This window comes from Humulus lupulus, chromosome X (assembly GCF_963169125.1).
Source record: "Humulus lupulus chromosome X, drHumLupu1.1, whole genome shotgun sequence".
In the NCBI taxonomy this organism is placed as follows: domain Eukaryota; kingdom Viridiplantae; phylum Streptophyta; class Magnoliopsida; order Rosales; family Cannabaceae; genus Humulus; species Humulus lupulus.
This window is the reverse complement of record NC_084802.1, coordinates 117,893,807-117,908,095: the sequence shown is the minus strand read 5'-3', so window position 1 is coordinate 117,908,095 and position 14,289 is coordinate 117,893,807. Positions and strand designations below refer to the sequence as shown.

Genomic DNA, 14,289 nt, shown 5'->3' with positions numbered 1-14,289 from the left:
GGTAAGTCGCACCAGCGTTTTTCAGTCCGAAGGGCATTACTTTATAACAGTATAAACCTGTATCAGTCTGAAAGCTAGTGTGATCCTCATCAGGCGGATGCATACTGATCTAATTGTATCCTGAGTATGCATCCATGAAAGAGAGGATCTCATGTCCTGTAGTTGCATCGACCAGCTGGTCGATCCTTGGGAGTGGGAAGCAATCCTTTGGGTAGGCTTTATTGAGGTCTGTGAAATCCACATAGATTCGCCATTTGCTGTTAGGCTTGGGAACCAGTACTGGATTAGAGACCCACGATGGATAAAACGCCACCCTGATGAACCCATTCTCCTTCAGTTTTTCAACTTCTTCTTTTAAGGCTTTCGATCTGTCTTTATCGAGCATCCTTCCTTTCTGTTGCACGGGTGGAAAGCTTTTGTCGATGTTCAGGACATGGTTGATGACTGCGGGATCTATCCCAGCCATGTCTTTATGCGACTAGGCGAAAGCTTCCTGGTTCTTCCTTAAAAATTCCACTAGTGCGTGCTTCGTTGTTGCTTCCAAATTTTTACCGACCTTTACTACTCTGGTTGGAAATTCTTCATCAAGCTGGACCTCCTCGAGGTCCTCAACAGGTCCAACATCTTCCTCAAAATCCCTAAAGCGAGGATCTAAGTCTCTATCCTCACTTTGGGCAACACCCTATTTGGTGACTTCATCACCTGATTGGGCTTGTGTATCAATGGCCATCTGCAACCTCTCTGGGGGAGTGCTCCTTGACTTTCCCTTCTTGGCCTTAGTTATTGAGGCATTATAGCACTCCCTTACTTCCCTCTGATTTCCCAACACGCGTCCTACCCCTGCGTCTGTTGGGAATTTCATGGCCAGGTACCAAATTAAGGTGACGGCCCGAAGGTCAACCAGTATGGGCCTTCCGATTACAGCATTGTATGCCGAAGGACAATCGACTACTATGAAAGTAGTGAGTAATGTCCTGGTAGAAGGCGTTGTACCTGCTGTTTTCGGAGGTCTGATTGACCCTGTTGGGGCGAGTCCCTCACTAGAGAAGCCGTAAATTTTTTGGTTGCAGGGCTCCAAGTCCTTGACGGACAACTTCATGCATTCCAGCGAAGATTTATACAGGATGTTTACTGAACTTCCTATATCGACCAACACTCTCTTTACCATCATGTTGGCGATTTGAACATCCATGACCAGCGGATCGGAATGTGGGAACCGGACATGCCGGGCGTCGCTATCAGAGAAGGTTATTTCACTGTCCTCTGACCGAGCCTTCTTTGATGCCCGGTCCTCCACAGTCATCATCTCGATGTCCTGGTCGTGGCGTAGGGTCCGAGCATATCGTTCCCTTGCCTTTCCGCTGTTTCCCGCAAGGTGCGGGCCGCCACAGATGGTGAGCAAAGTGCCAGCTACGGGATCAGGCTGCGAAGGTGGCGAGCGTTGGCGTGCAGGCGCCTGCTCGTTGCCACCTGGAGCCTCTCGTTGGAAAGTTCCCGAGGCCCATACGTATCTCCTCAAGTGTCATTGTCGGATAAGGAACTCGATTTCGTCTTTCAGTTGGTTGAACTCGTTCGTATCGTGTCCATAGTCGATATGATAACAACAGAACTTAGCAGTATCTCTTTTCGAAATATCCTTTCGAATGGGAGCAGGTCTTTTGTAAGGCACACTGGAACTCGTGGCCTGATACACCTCTCCTCGAGACTCGATAAGGGCAGTGTAGTTAGTGAACCACAGTTCATAATGGTTGCCCTTAGCGCGCTTATTCTCGGAGGTGGAAGGTTCATTATGGGACCTTTTCCCCCCATTCTTGCCATTGCCATTGCCATTCCCATTCCCGTTGCGTTTACCGTTGCTGTTGGGTTTTGATCCATTGGCGGCTTTGGCGGGGTCTTCAGTCCCCTTATCTTTGCCTGGGGGCTTTCCCTCGCTGGCAATGGCATCTTCAAGCTTGATGTAACGATCAGCTCGATCCAAGAATTCTTGGGTAGTCTTAACCCCATGCTTTCTGAGGCTACTCCACAAAGGCGTACGACGCCTAACTCCTGCAGTTAGGGCCATCATCTTGCCCTCATCTCCCACTGTTTTAGCTCCAGCAGCTACTCGCATAAAATGCTAGACGTAATCTTTCAGTGGTTCTCCTTCTTGCTGGCGTATCTCAACCAGCTGGTTCTCCTTAGTTGGGTGCACACGACCCGCATAGAATTGTCCATAAAACTCCTTTACAAACATCTCCAAAGATACAATACTTGCAGGAGGGAATTTGAAAAACCACTCCTGTGCAGCATCAGAAAGTGTTGCAGGGAAGATCCTGCACCGAGCGTCTTCGGACACTTTCTGAATGTCCATCAGTATCTCAAACTTGTTGACATGAGATACCAGATCACCATACCCATCAAAGTTTGGAAGTGTGGGCATTTTAAACTTGCTGGGAGTTTCTGCCACATCTATCCTCTAAACGAAAGGAGTGCCTCTTCTCCTATTTTTGAACCTGGAAATATGCAACACTGGTTTCGAGGCATGTTGACTATTTTTTCTTATAAGAAGATGATGTCAACTGTCTATGAAAAACCTCCAACAGAACCACCTCTGGCTACTAGCTATGAAGCAGAAGAAAAATATGCTGATTGGATGAAATCCGATCGTATGGCACGTTATTGCATGCTTTCCACCATGCCTGACGAAATAAAGGAAAAATATATACACTATGACTGAGCACATGAGATGTGGCGAGCAATGACAGAGGAAGTCTATGCTGAGTGTCATCGTTTATATCAAACGAAAAAGGTAAATAAGATTTACATATATTTTTTCAACTATGAATAGTAGATTCAAACACTATGAATAAAAGATTGAAATTTTTGGATAGTAGATTCAAAAATATATGCCACTAATCTATTTTTCTTTTGTCTTTCCTTTTGCAGAATCAGAACCCTGAAAAGGAGAAAGAGACTGATGAGGATTATGGTAGCAAGTAAGGAGCTGGAGAAGTTGGAGAGCAGTAGTTTTTATTTAGTAATTTTATTGTTAGTTGAACAATTTAAATTTCTTTATTTTGTTTTAGAAATTTTAGATTTCTTTGAATAAAGAAAACTACAGTCTGGAAATATTGTTTATTGTTAGTAATTTTGATTATTAATGTTTGGAAACTTATTTCTATTTTTGCATAACATTTATTTCTTTTATTAATAAAGTAGTTATTATTTTAAAGAAATTATCTATTTACTTGTTATGCAAATGCTTTGGGATAAACAAAGTTTGCATACTTATATTGAATGAAATTTTTTATAATTTTGAATTATTTAAAAACAACTAATCCTAGATCTATTAAACTGATTCCGATAGTGAAACATATCTGTGACACTTGAGATTGGACCATATTGGTCAAGACAGAATAAATAGGCTTGTAAAGGATAATCCTTTAAGAGTACCATTTATTGGATCTCTCCCTGTTTATAAATCCTGTCTGGAAAACAAAATGACCAAGAGACCTTTCTTTGCTAAAGGTTCAAGAGCCACAGAACCACTTCAGCTAGTACACACGGATGTTAGCAATCCACTTAATGTACAAGCAAAAAGAGGTTGTGAATATTTTGTCACTTTCATTAACGATTATTCGAGATATGGTTACCTATACTTAATGCAAAGAAAATCTGAGACTTTTGGAAAGTTCAAAGAATTTCAAGCAGAGGCTAAAAAGCAAGTAGGTAAATCACTAAAAAGCACTTCAATCTGATCGACGAAGAGAGTAATTGGACTGTGAATTCAAGAACCATCAACGTGAGCATGGCATTCAATTCCAACTCACTACACCTGAAACAACACAATAAAATGATGTTTCAGATAGTCGGAATAGAACGTTATTAGATATGGTTAGTTGAATGATGAGTTTCTCATCATTACCACTGTCATTCAGGGGCTATACGATTCAATGTGTTCTATACACATTGAATGATGTTCCACCTAAGTCTATCCAAAAGACATCCATAGAATTATGGAATGGTTGTAAACTTAGTTTAAACCATTTTAGAATTTGGGAGTGTCATGCATACGTGCTTAAAAGGAAGACCGGGAAGTTGGAAACGCGCTTTGAAGTGTGTATGTTTGTGGGATATTCCAAAGAGACTAGAAGTGGAATTTTTGATAGTCCAAAAAGAAAATAAAACATTTGTATTGACAAATGCAAATTTTCTTGAATAAGACTATGTTAATAACCACAAACCTCACAATAAGGTTGTACTGGAGGAGATGATCTTGAATGAAGTTGCAAAGTCACTAGCAATAACCAATGAAAAACGACAACAGGAAACTACTAGTTCTAGTGGGAATAGTAGAGAACTTCGTCGTAGTGGGAGGGTTAGTAAGTAACCCACACGCTATGAACACGAAGTTCAAATGCTTGTGTTTGACACAAACAAAGACGATTCATTGACATTTGAAGATGCAATGAATCATTCTGACAAGGAAAAATGGCAAGAAGCCATGAACCAAGAAATGGAATCGATTTATTCCAATTCTGTCTGGGTTCTTCAAGATCCACCTGAGAATATCAAATCCATTGGATGCAAATGGATCTACAAGAAGAAAAGGGGTGCAGATGGAAAGGTAGAAACCTATAAAGCAAGGCTTGTGGCCAAACACTACACACACAGAGAGGGTGTGGACTATGAAGAAACATTTTCTCCTGTGGCCATGCTTAAGTCCATTCGCATACTCTTATCCATAGCTGCCATTTATAATTATGAGATATGGCAAATGGACGTCAAGACAACTTTTCTGAATTGCCACCTTGATGAAACCATTTATATGGAACAACCAGAAGGGTTTATAAAGAAGAATCAAGATCAAAAGGTATGCAAATTGTTGAAATCCATATATGGATTGAAACAAGCATCAAGATCTTGTAACTTAACATTTGATGAAACTATTAAAACATATGGTTTCGAACAAAATGTTGACGAAGCATGTGTTTATAAATACATCAAAGGAAAAATTGTGGTTTTCTTAGTTCTTTACATTGATGATATCCTACTCATTGGGAATGATGTAGAGTCATTATCAAATGTAAAGAAATGGTTGGCTGACAAATTCCAAATGAAAGATTTGGGAGAAGCGAGCTATGTTCTAGGCATTAAAATTCTAAGAGATAGAAAGAACAAGCTCCTAGCACTTTCACAAGCAAATTATATTGATAAAGTGCTTGAAAGATGCTCTATGGAGAATTCCAAAAAGGGTCAATTGCCGACCAGACACGAAATTTCTCTTTGCAAAGATTAGTGTCCTAAGACACCACAAGAGCAAGAGGATATGAGAAAGTATCCCTATGCGTCAGCTGTGGGGAGCCTAATGTATGCAATGTTATGTACTAGACCTGACATATGTTATGCAGTAGGGATTGTTAGTCGTTATCAATAAAATCCAGGTTTGGAACACTGGATTGCGGTGAAACATATTCTCAAGTATCTCAGGAGAACGAGAGACTATATGCTAGTATATTCGGGTAGTGACCTCGAACCTACTGGATACACTGACTCAGATTTTCAATCTGACAAGGATAGTAGAAAGTCTACTTCTGGGTTAGTATTCACTCTTGGTGGTGGAGCAGTTGTCTGGAGAAGCATTAAGCAATCAAGTATAGCTGATTCAACCATGGAAACTGAATACATAGCAGCTTGTGAAGCTGCTAAGGAAGCAGTTTGGCCGAAAAGTTCTACACAAATTTGGAAGTAGTTCCAGTAGTGGAGAAACCACTTGTTCTTTACTGTGACAACAGTGGAGCAGTGGCCAATTCTAAAGAACCAAGAAGCCACAAGAGGGGGAAGCATATAGAGCGAAAATACCACTTAGTCAGAGAAATCGTACATAGAGGAGATGTGACCATTCTGAAAATCGCATCAGAACACAACCTGGTGGACCCGTTCACGAAGACGCTTCCAGCAAAGCAATTCGAGGTTCATGTACGTAATATGGGATTGAGAGAAATGCCTCACTTGCTTTAAGTACAAGCGGAGATTGTTAGGAGTGTGTCCTAAAAGCATGTAAGGACATTTGTTTTTTTAATGAATAAATAAATACAATAGTTTATTATTATTGTTATATTTAGATTGTTAAATTATTGTTTGAATAATTTTGAAAATATCAGAAAAATTCCATATTCATTATTGAGGATGTGATCTTGTATTAGTACGAGAGAATTAAGATCACATGAATGAATAAAAATAGTCAACAACAACAAATTAAAGTTATGGAATTCTTTAATTAGAGTTGTAAGTACGGTTTACTGAGTATCATAATGATACAAATAATCTAGATTCAGATTATTGATGTGGAAAGACATCTCGGTAAAGGTGCTTTATATAATATGATTATATATGACATGGACCGATATGAATTAGAGTCTTTATCCAAAAACTATTTAACAATAAAGACTTGTAATTCATATCATAACTGATGATCATTTATAGATCAACATAAATCCTGAGTGTTCATGAACTCCTGTTCATGTTTATTAAATCTTTTGATTCATTCGTTAAGGTCTCTTCAAAGAATGAGGCTAATGACTTTTGTTTTGGAGATTTAAGATCATGGATGGCTGGGAACATGTATCAACAATACGGAATCTAATCTTTCCTAACGGATCGTATATTAGTTCCCTTAAGGGTTAATTATGGAATTGAATGATTTTTAGCTCAAATCTATAATTAGATTATAGATTAATTATTCACTAGTGAATTAATGGTACTTAAGGAATAAGAAGTAAATTAGAAAGGTTAAATGGTAATTCTTCCATTCTAATTTATGAACTAATTAATTAGAGGGTTGAACTATTGTAAGTTGGTTATATCAATGGACGACTTAAGAAAAAGATTTCTGTAAAAGTATATCTATAATATAAAGAGTGCAATTCTGAATTTATAGTGGAGTAATATCATAATTAATAAATTAACTATTATAATTAAAGAGTTTAATTATTTAGTTTCAATTTATTAGAGCTTAATGTTATAGATCCATGGTCCCCGAAATGGCTCAAACAATCACTGTCAAAGGCAAATACAAAAAATGGGCAAAAAGGACTTATGTGATAAGTAAAATATTTTTCTATGTATCAAATATAATTATTGTTTAATTATGTGTAATTAATTAATTTAGAATTAATTAATTATTTGATTTAACAAAAATATAATTAATTTTGAATTAATTTATTTTTGGGATTTTTGGTATTTAAATAATAATAAAAATTGGGAAAAATCACATGCCATCACAGGCATGTGGTACACGTGTGGCACAGTGCACAGGCACTGTGCTACACGCATAAGAGAGTATACTCAGTCTCTTAATTCCAGAATTTTAGTTATTTAAATATTAAATAAATAATGAGATATTTAATATGATTAAAATATTATTATTTAAACAAAAATCTGATAACTGATCAGTTATTTTGAATTTGTTTAAAATAATAAATATTTTAATATATTGGATATTATTAAATATTGGATATCAGTTTTTCACAGAACGTAACTTTTCAGGGATAGAAAAATATCTAGGAATCTCTCTCAGAGAAAGAGAACAGTGACAAAAACTAAAGTCATTGTTCTTCACAAAACCTAGGTCCAAACTTTATCAGATCTCATGTGTTGAGAACATCTGATAAATAGTTATTGCCTATTATTTGTATAGCGAGCCCACAATCGTTCTTTGTGTGCCTAAGAACATTTTGGAAGATCTTGGTGTGAGATCTCGAGAATTTAGCCATACGAAAAGATAGCAGCAAGGAAGGACCTGACACTACAAGAAATCTGATCTTTACCTACCAATATTTATTCGTAAGATTTATTGGTAGGTAAATATTGCCAATATTATAATATTTTAGAAGGATGATTATCTACTACTAATATGGGTAAGTAAAGAGTGTTACCCTACACATATACTGGAGGGAGATTTTTTTGCATTTGGCGCCAATGTTTCTCTCTTATTATTTTAATTTTTAATAAAATGATGCTAAGTTGTGTGATGATGTGTTAAAAATATCCTACATATCATCTTACTTATTTTTAACATGTCATATTATTTTTAACAAATGTACAAATCTTAAAAACAAATAAACATTACTTTTCAAACGTTGATAAAATGCAAATCTACGGAGAAAAGTCCAATCAAATAAGAAAAATAAGTTGTTCGATCTCGAGACTCGGTTCGACTTGGTGCTCGACTCGCCTCGATGGTGGTCCGCTGAGTTCGAGAGGAAGATCGATTCCATGCTCCGATCTGTCATCGTCTGGAGCGATGGGTCGCTCACGCAGATTCGCACCAGGCACTGCTCTGATCGATCGCTCTCTTACGCTGCCGAAAGCCAAGCGCCTCTGCTTGCCCAGTGTCGTCTTCTGTGTTTGCCTCTGAGGTTATCGTTGCTGGAGAAGAAGAGATGGGGATCGATTGGGGGCGCCGATCTGAGTGACAGAGTGAATGAGGATTCGAGCACCTCCATTTCTTCTGATATGTTCTTCTACATCTTCACAGCGAGTCGATGGCTGCCGAAGACTCTTCTTTCTCAGATCTGAGTTTCGCTGGGAACCTTCAACCAGGAACAACCAAGGTGAGGTTAAGAGAAATAAAGAGAGAGAATTTTGGGGCTGATAGTTTTCAGGGGAGAAGAAGATCCAATCGGTGGGGGACCTAAATCTGAAAAATTCAGAGGTAACGTTAGGTGAGGATATCATTGTAAGTTTCCATATACCCTCCTTCTTAATTTTGTTTTCAATGATTCATTTCCCGTTTCCTTCAATTCCATTTGGGTTTTGGATTTTAAGGTTGTAAATTTAGGTTTATTGATCAATTAAGGGTTATCCAGTTGGATGGGGTAAATTTTCAGACCTTGTGGCTAATTAAATGTGATTTGAATAAAATTTTAGGGGTTTCAGGTGATGATTTTGTCATAAATGATGTTCATTTTTATAATTCGTTTTAGGATAAGTTTTGTATTGGGACTAATTGATGAGTTTTTTTGGATTGGGGTTGATTCCATCAGTTTTCATGATAAGAAAATATGTTCGGCTTATCATCTGTGCTTTTAGAAAGTAGGAAAAGGATATAGTGTTGATCAAGTACGAAAAACTAAGTTGAAGTTTGGCTACTCTTCTTGCTGGTACGATCTTGTTCCATTCAGGCTCAGGTCTCATATTCCCAGTAGAAATCTTGTTTTTAATTCTTCTTTGCTCTGAATATTAATGATGATTTTCTCAATTTGCCTTGTTTTGTATTGGAATTGTTTTCGTGTTTAAATTTAATACTTCTTCATTTGAATTGACCTTTTAAGGATCAGTGAGATTAATTCCAGGCCTTTGATCAGAGTGTAGCTTCCTTTTCAATAATTCTTTAATATCTTGTAATTTTATTGAATGATAGGTATCATTCTCCGATTAGATTAAGTTATGGTTGTTTGTTTAGTTTTAGTGATAAATTGTGTAGTATTATGTTTAGAGGGTATTTTTCCTACTTTGATAATATACTAGTTCAGTGCTTCTAGTGCTAGAAGGTAGTACATTATATGTGCTGGAATTTTTTCTTTAAAATCATCTGGTAAAAGCTTCTGCCCCTATCAAATATGTGTGATTTTGAATGATGTATCTCCTTTTCTCACTTATACAGTTAAATTATTATCTAGCTTTTTGTCCGGTAGTAATTTTTTAAAATGTAAAAGATCTTATGAAGTTTGGGAGAAGGAGGTTTGTGCCTAGTTGTAGGTCTCTATATCTGTAAGTGTTTCTCATATCCCCTTTGGTAGGATTTTTTTGGGACCGTATGTGAGCTTGCCAGTGCCAGTTTGTAGGCTTGTTAGCGTGCCTGTTTGTAGGCTTGCGTGCTTGTTTGTAGGCTTGTTAGCGTGCCTGTTTGTAGGCTGGTGTGCCTGTTTGTAGGCTTATTTACTGTATGTCTATTGGTTGAATTTGGTCTGGTATAGTTTAGAGGAATATAGATGACATAGTTTGCTAAGATTCAGCCAAGCCTAATTTTGTAAATCAACATGAATTATAGAGAATTCTAGAATGGAACAATGATTTTGGATATTAATATAATACTCAAAACATTTACAAAATGCCTTTTAAAATCAAGTTCTTTACATTTTTCAATCAAACTTGGAGTTTCTTAATCCAGTTATTAAAACAATAAATGGTAGAAAATAAATAAATATCTTTTATTTTTAGGAAAAAAGAAATCTCACTAACACACACCAAAATAATTTTGCGTTTTTAAGTTCAGTCATAATTTGGATCAACAACTTTGGATATTAAACTACTATTCAACTATTTCACAAAATGTCTTTTAAAATCTAGTTTTTACAATTTCAATTTTATATGGAGATATCTCTAAAGGAATCTAGCAATTTAACTGTAATAATACGTTTTATTTCAGCTATTAAAACAATAAAATAATTAACTACTATTTATTTTTTGGAAAACTATAAAGTATTATTACAATAATTTAATTCATAATAACACTTATTCATTTTAAAAAAGAAATTAGCCTTAAATAGTTTATTAAAATTAAATCAATCAAAATTTAGAAAACAAAAGAAACCACCTTAAAACATTTCAAAATAACTATTTGTTTTTAAGTTCAGATATAAAATTAAATTAAGTTACATACAAATAAATAATATATTAATAGGAAATTCAACTATCCTATTAATAATTATAATAAATACTTTCCATAAGGAAATCAATTTTTAAAATATATAAGTGGTACTCAAAGGAATCAACACAACCAGAGTAAAAGGAACAATTATATATATGTGAACCCTTCCCACTGTTTGCAGTAGGGTTTCTATGGAGGAGGAGTTGGGTGGAGCAAGCGGCGGTGCTAATAGACATTATAAGAAATAATAACTTGTTTGTTATGCTTGTAAGTTTATGTTTCTCCATCTTATTCAGGTTGCTCTACAGTTGAATGATACTCATCCATCACTTGCCATAGCTGAACTCATGAGAGTTCTTGTCGATGAAGAGAATTTGGATTGGGATAGAGCATGGGGCATTGTTTGCAAAATCTTCTCATTCACAACACACACAGTATTGGCAGAAGGACTTGAAAAAATCCCCATTGATTTACTTGGCAGTCTACTTCCTCGCCATTTGGAAGTGCGATATTTGGAATATCTCTTCTCATTTTTATATAACTTGACCGCTTCTCTTGCAATTATTTAGTTTGACTCAATTGTGATTTTGAGAAACTTTTGCATTCTATTTTTCTAGTACCAAAATTTAAACTGTAGCAGGGTTTTTTATTTATTTATTTTTACTCTAATTGTAGAAAGTTGATTAGAGGTTGGAGATGCTTTATAATATCTTAAAGCTAATCAGTCATAAGTAATACCTTTTTATATAGACCCTCTAAAATTTTATTTATTTATTTATTTATTCCAGATTATATATGACATTAATTTCAAATTTGTGGAAGAATTGAAGAAGAAGATAGGTTTAGATTACAATCGTCTGTCCCATATGTCAATTGTTGAAGACGGTGCTGTGAAGGTATTCTACATACAACATGACCTCATACATTTTATTAACTCATGGTGCATTTTTGTTCTTTTATATGAACTTATGGCATTGATGTGTGTGTGTGTGCGAGCGTTAGATAGATAGATAGATAGAGACATTAGATTTTTATATTATTATTAAGTTTTACTTAATTCTGCATCATTTCTTCTTCATGTTCATTTTATAAATTTTTTGCAGCTCTCCATTTGTCTGTTTTTCTCTAGTCAGGCAAAATCCAGTATCATGATTTTGTTGAATATTTTTAAAAGAGACAGTATTAGAGGAGGATGAATGTGCTCCACAAAAGTGTGAGAAAAGAGTGTCTCACTCTTTTGTAGATTGTAATCTGATTGGTTAACTGTATATTCTTAAGATACTCTTTACATATATACATCTATTATTTGGTAAAATCGATTACCGTTTGATTTGGCAGAGTATTCGGGCGGCGAACCTATCAATTGTTTGTTCCCATACTGTAATTGGTGTTTCAAAAGTACATTTTGAGTTATTAAAGACCAAGGTGTTCAAGGTATTGTAATGTGTCATTTTTTCTTTCAAATTAATTATTTGAGAACATTTGATGAACTCACTTGACTCCTCTGTATCTCAAAAGGACTTCTATGAGCTGTGGCCTGAGAAATTTCAGTACTTGACAAATGGTGTAACTCAGGTAGAAAAGACATCGCACCTTATTCATTTTACATATTGGTTGAAAGCATCTCATTGAAATTGCACAGGAAAAATTAATGATATGTGATTGTATTGATCTGCTCTTGTGTTTTTGTCAGCGACGATGGATTGTAGTAAGAAATCCCAGTCTTTGTGATCTTATCACAAAATGGCTTGGAACAGAAGCTTGGATTCGCAATGTTGACCTTCTGACTGGCCTCCGAGAATGTGCGACAGATGCAGATCTGCAGCAAGAATGGAAGATGGTACCTTCTAGCTAAGATCACGAGCATTGATGCAAAAGTAATGTGTTAACATGTTCTGGCCATTTCACATTGTAGGTTAGGAGGGTTAATAAAATGAGGCTTGCAGAATACATTGAAGGGCTGAGTGGTTTAAAGGTCTGGATAAAAAATTACAAGGTCCTGTTACTGCCTTTACTCATACATACTTATTTCCTGCAACTTTTCAAGCCTCTTTCTTCTTATCATTATTAAGTGTCATTGAAGTGGTCATAGTTTTCTATAGCTATCAAATGATTTGTCTACAGTACCGTGGATCTCTCTTCTTCCTTCTTTCACTACATGCTAATTGTTGGGAATACATTATTCTAACACCATTTGGAATTCGCATAATTAAATCTTGTGTCAGTTAATGATCACTTGTATAAATGATTATTACAAGTGTAAGTGGTGCAATTAATTGGATCTGTATGCTAATGTATTCTCTTCTCTTTTTTTCTTTTTTCTTTTTCCTTTTTGGGGTATAAGTATTTTCCAGTAAGTAGCTAATAGTTGGTTCTTCCCTTTCCAGAATATGAATGAGAGTGACAGGAGGAAGGTTGTACCGCATGTCTGCATAATTGGAGGGAAAGCTGCTCCTGGATATGAGATTGCAAAAAAGATTATCAAACTTTGTCATGCTGTTGCAGACAAAATTAACAATAATAGTGATATGTGAGAGATCCATTGCGACACTATCTTTTGGTAATTCATTTCACAATATTACATTTATATTTGTAATATTTATAATTAATATTGTTTTATGTTATAGGAACATTTTGACATCAACTTGAATGATGAGACAACTAAAAAATGCATTGATGAACAAATGAGAAAAGCTTGGAAGGGTCATTGTGGGTAATCAACCAACTTATGAAGAGTTAGTTGAACGACTTAATGATACAACTTCCCGCCTTAATGCTGCTAATGAACAACTTAGAGTAGTTGTGGATATACTTCGTCATAACAATTTGATGGCACCGCCTCCACCACCTCCAACAGACCAAGCTTCAGATGAAAATTTAAGAGATTCGCCATCTATTTCAGTTCGAGAGTCACAAGATGATTCTTAGTTTATTTACATTAATTTACTAAGGAATGAACTTTATGAAGTTTTTTTTTATTTTGGTAGGGGTAACCTTAAAATGATAACTTTATGACTTATTTTAGTATTGAACATTATAAAGAATTTTAGCATTAAAAATTTTATTATTGAATGGTTTTTTTCTAGTTTATTTCTAATATATAACATTTATAAATAACTGTTATTATCTTTTACCTACACATAACCATTAAATTTGAACAAAATATAAATTGTGTAACAAACCAATAAAATAATGCTATGTGGGCTAATAAAATGACACCACGTAGGATGCCACATATGATGCCACACAGAATGCCACGTAGGATGCCACATAGGATGCCACATCATCAGACACGTAAAACTACAAAAACCATGTCAGCATACACGTAGGATGCCATGTCATCAAACACGTCATCTGATGACTCATCAATTGATTTATAACTTAGTGGGGTCCACTGATTCTTTTACCTACCAGTGTTAATAAGTGTAGGTAAAGACTCTTTCCCCACTAACTTTTACCTACCAATCTCTACCAATTCAATATTGGTAGGTAAACCATATTACCCACCATTAGGCTAGTTTTACCTACACTTACAATTAGTAGGTAAAGACCCCATTTTCTTGTAGTGTGAGGTAATGTTGGAAAAACTCATTGTAGGATCTTTATTTATTTTCATGCAATTTACATATTATCAAACAAACATGCAAATTCCTAGA

The 14,289-nt window shown here is 35.6% G+C and overlaps 1 protein-coding gene across 4 annotated transcripts; it reads left to right on the top strand.

The window, feature by feature from the left end:
* Window positions 1–8,188: 8,188 nt before the first annotated feature.
* Window positions 8,189–13,533, top strand: LOC133804975 (uncharacterized). Of its 4 annotated transcripts, XM_062243071.1 has the most exons (7): window positions 8,189–8,719; window positions 11,422–11,529; window positions 11,972–12,067; window positions 12,152–12,473; window positions 12,549–12,629; window positions 13,021–13,163; window positions 13,261–13,533. In XM_062243071.1, the coding sequence occupies exons 4-7, from the start codon at window positions 12,285–12,287 to the stop codon at window positions 13,280–13,282; spliced, it is 435 nt and encodes a 144-aa protein (XP_062099055.1). In that variant the 5' UTR covers window positions 8,189–8,719; window positions 11,422–11,529; window positions 11,972–12,067; window positions 12,152–12,284; the 3' UTR covers window positions 13,283–13,533. The 4 variants fall into 4 exon arrangements, 3 of the variants coding, with proteins under 3 accessions (XP_062099055.1, XP_062099054.1, XP_062099053.1); XR_009878731.1 differs by having other exon boundaries at window positions 10,930–11,529; window positions 12,152–12,629; window positions 13,021–13,193; XM_062243070.1 differs by lacking the exon at window positions 8,189–8,719 and having other exon boundaries at window positions 10,833–11,529.
* Window positions 13,534–14,289: the final 756 nt, after the last annotated feature.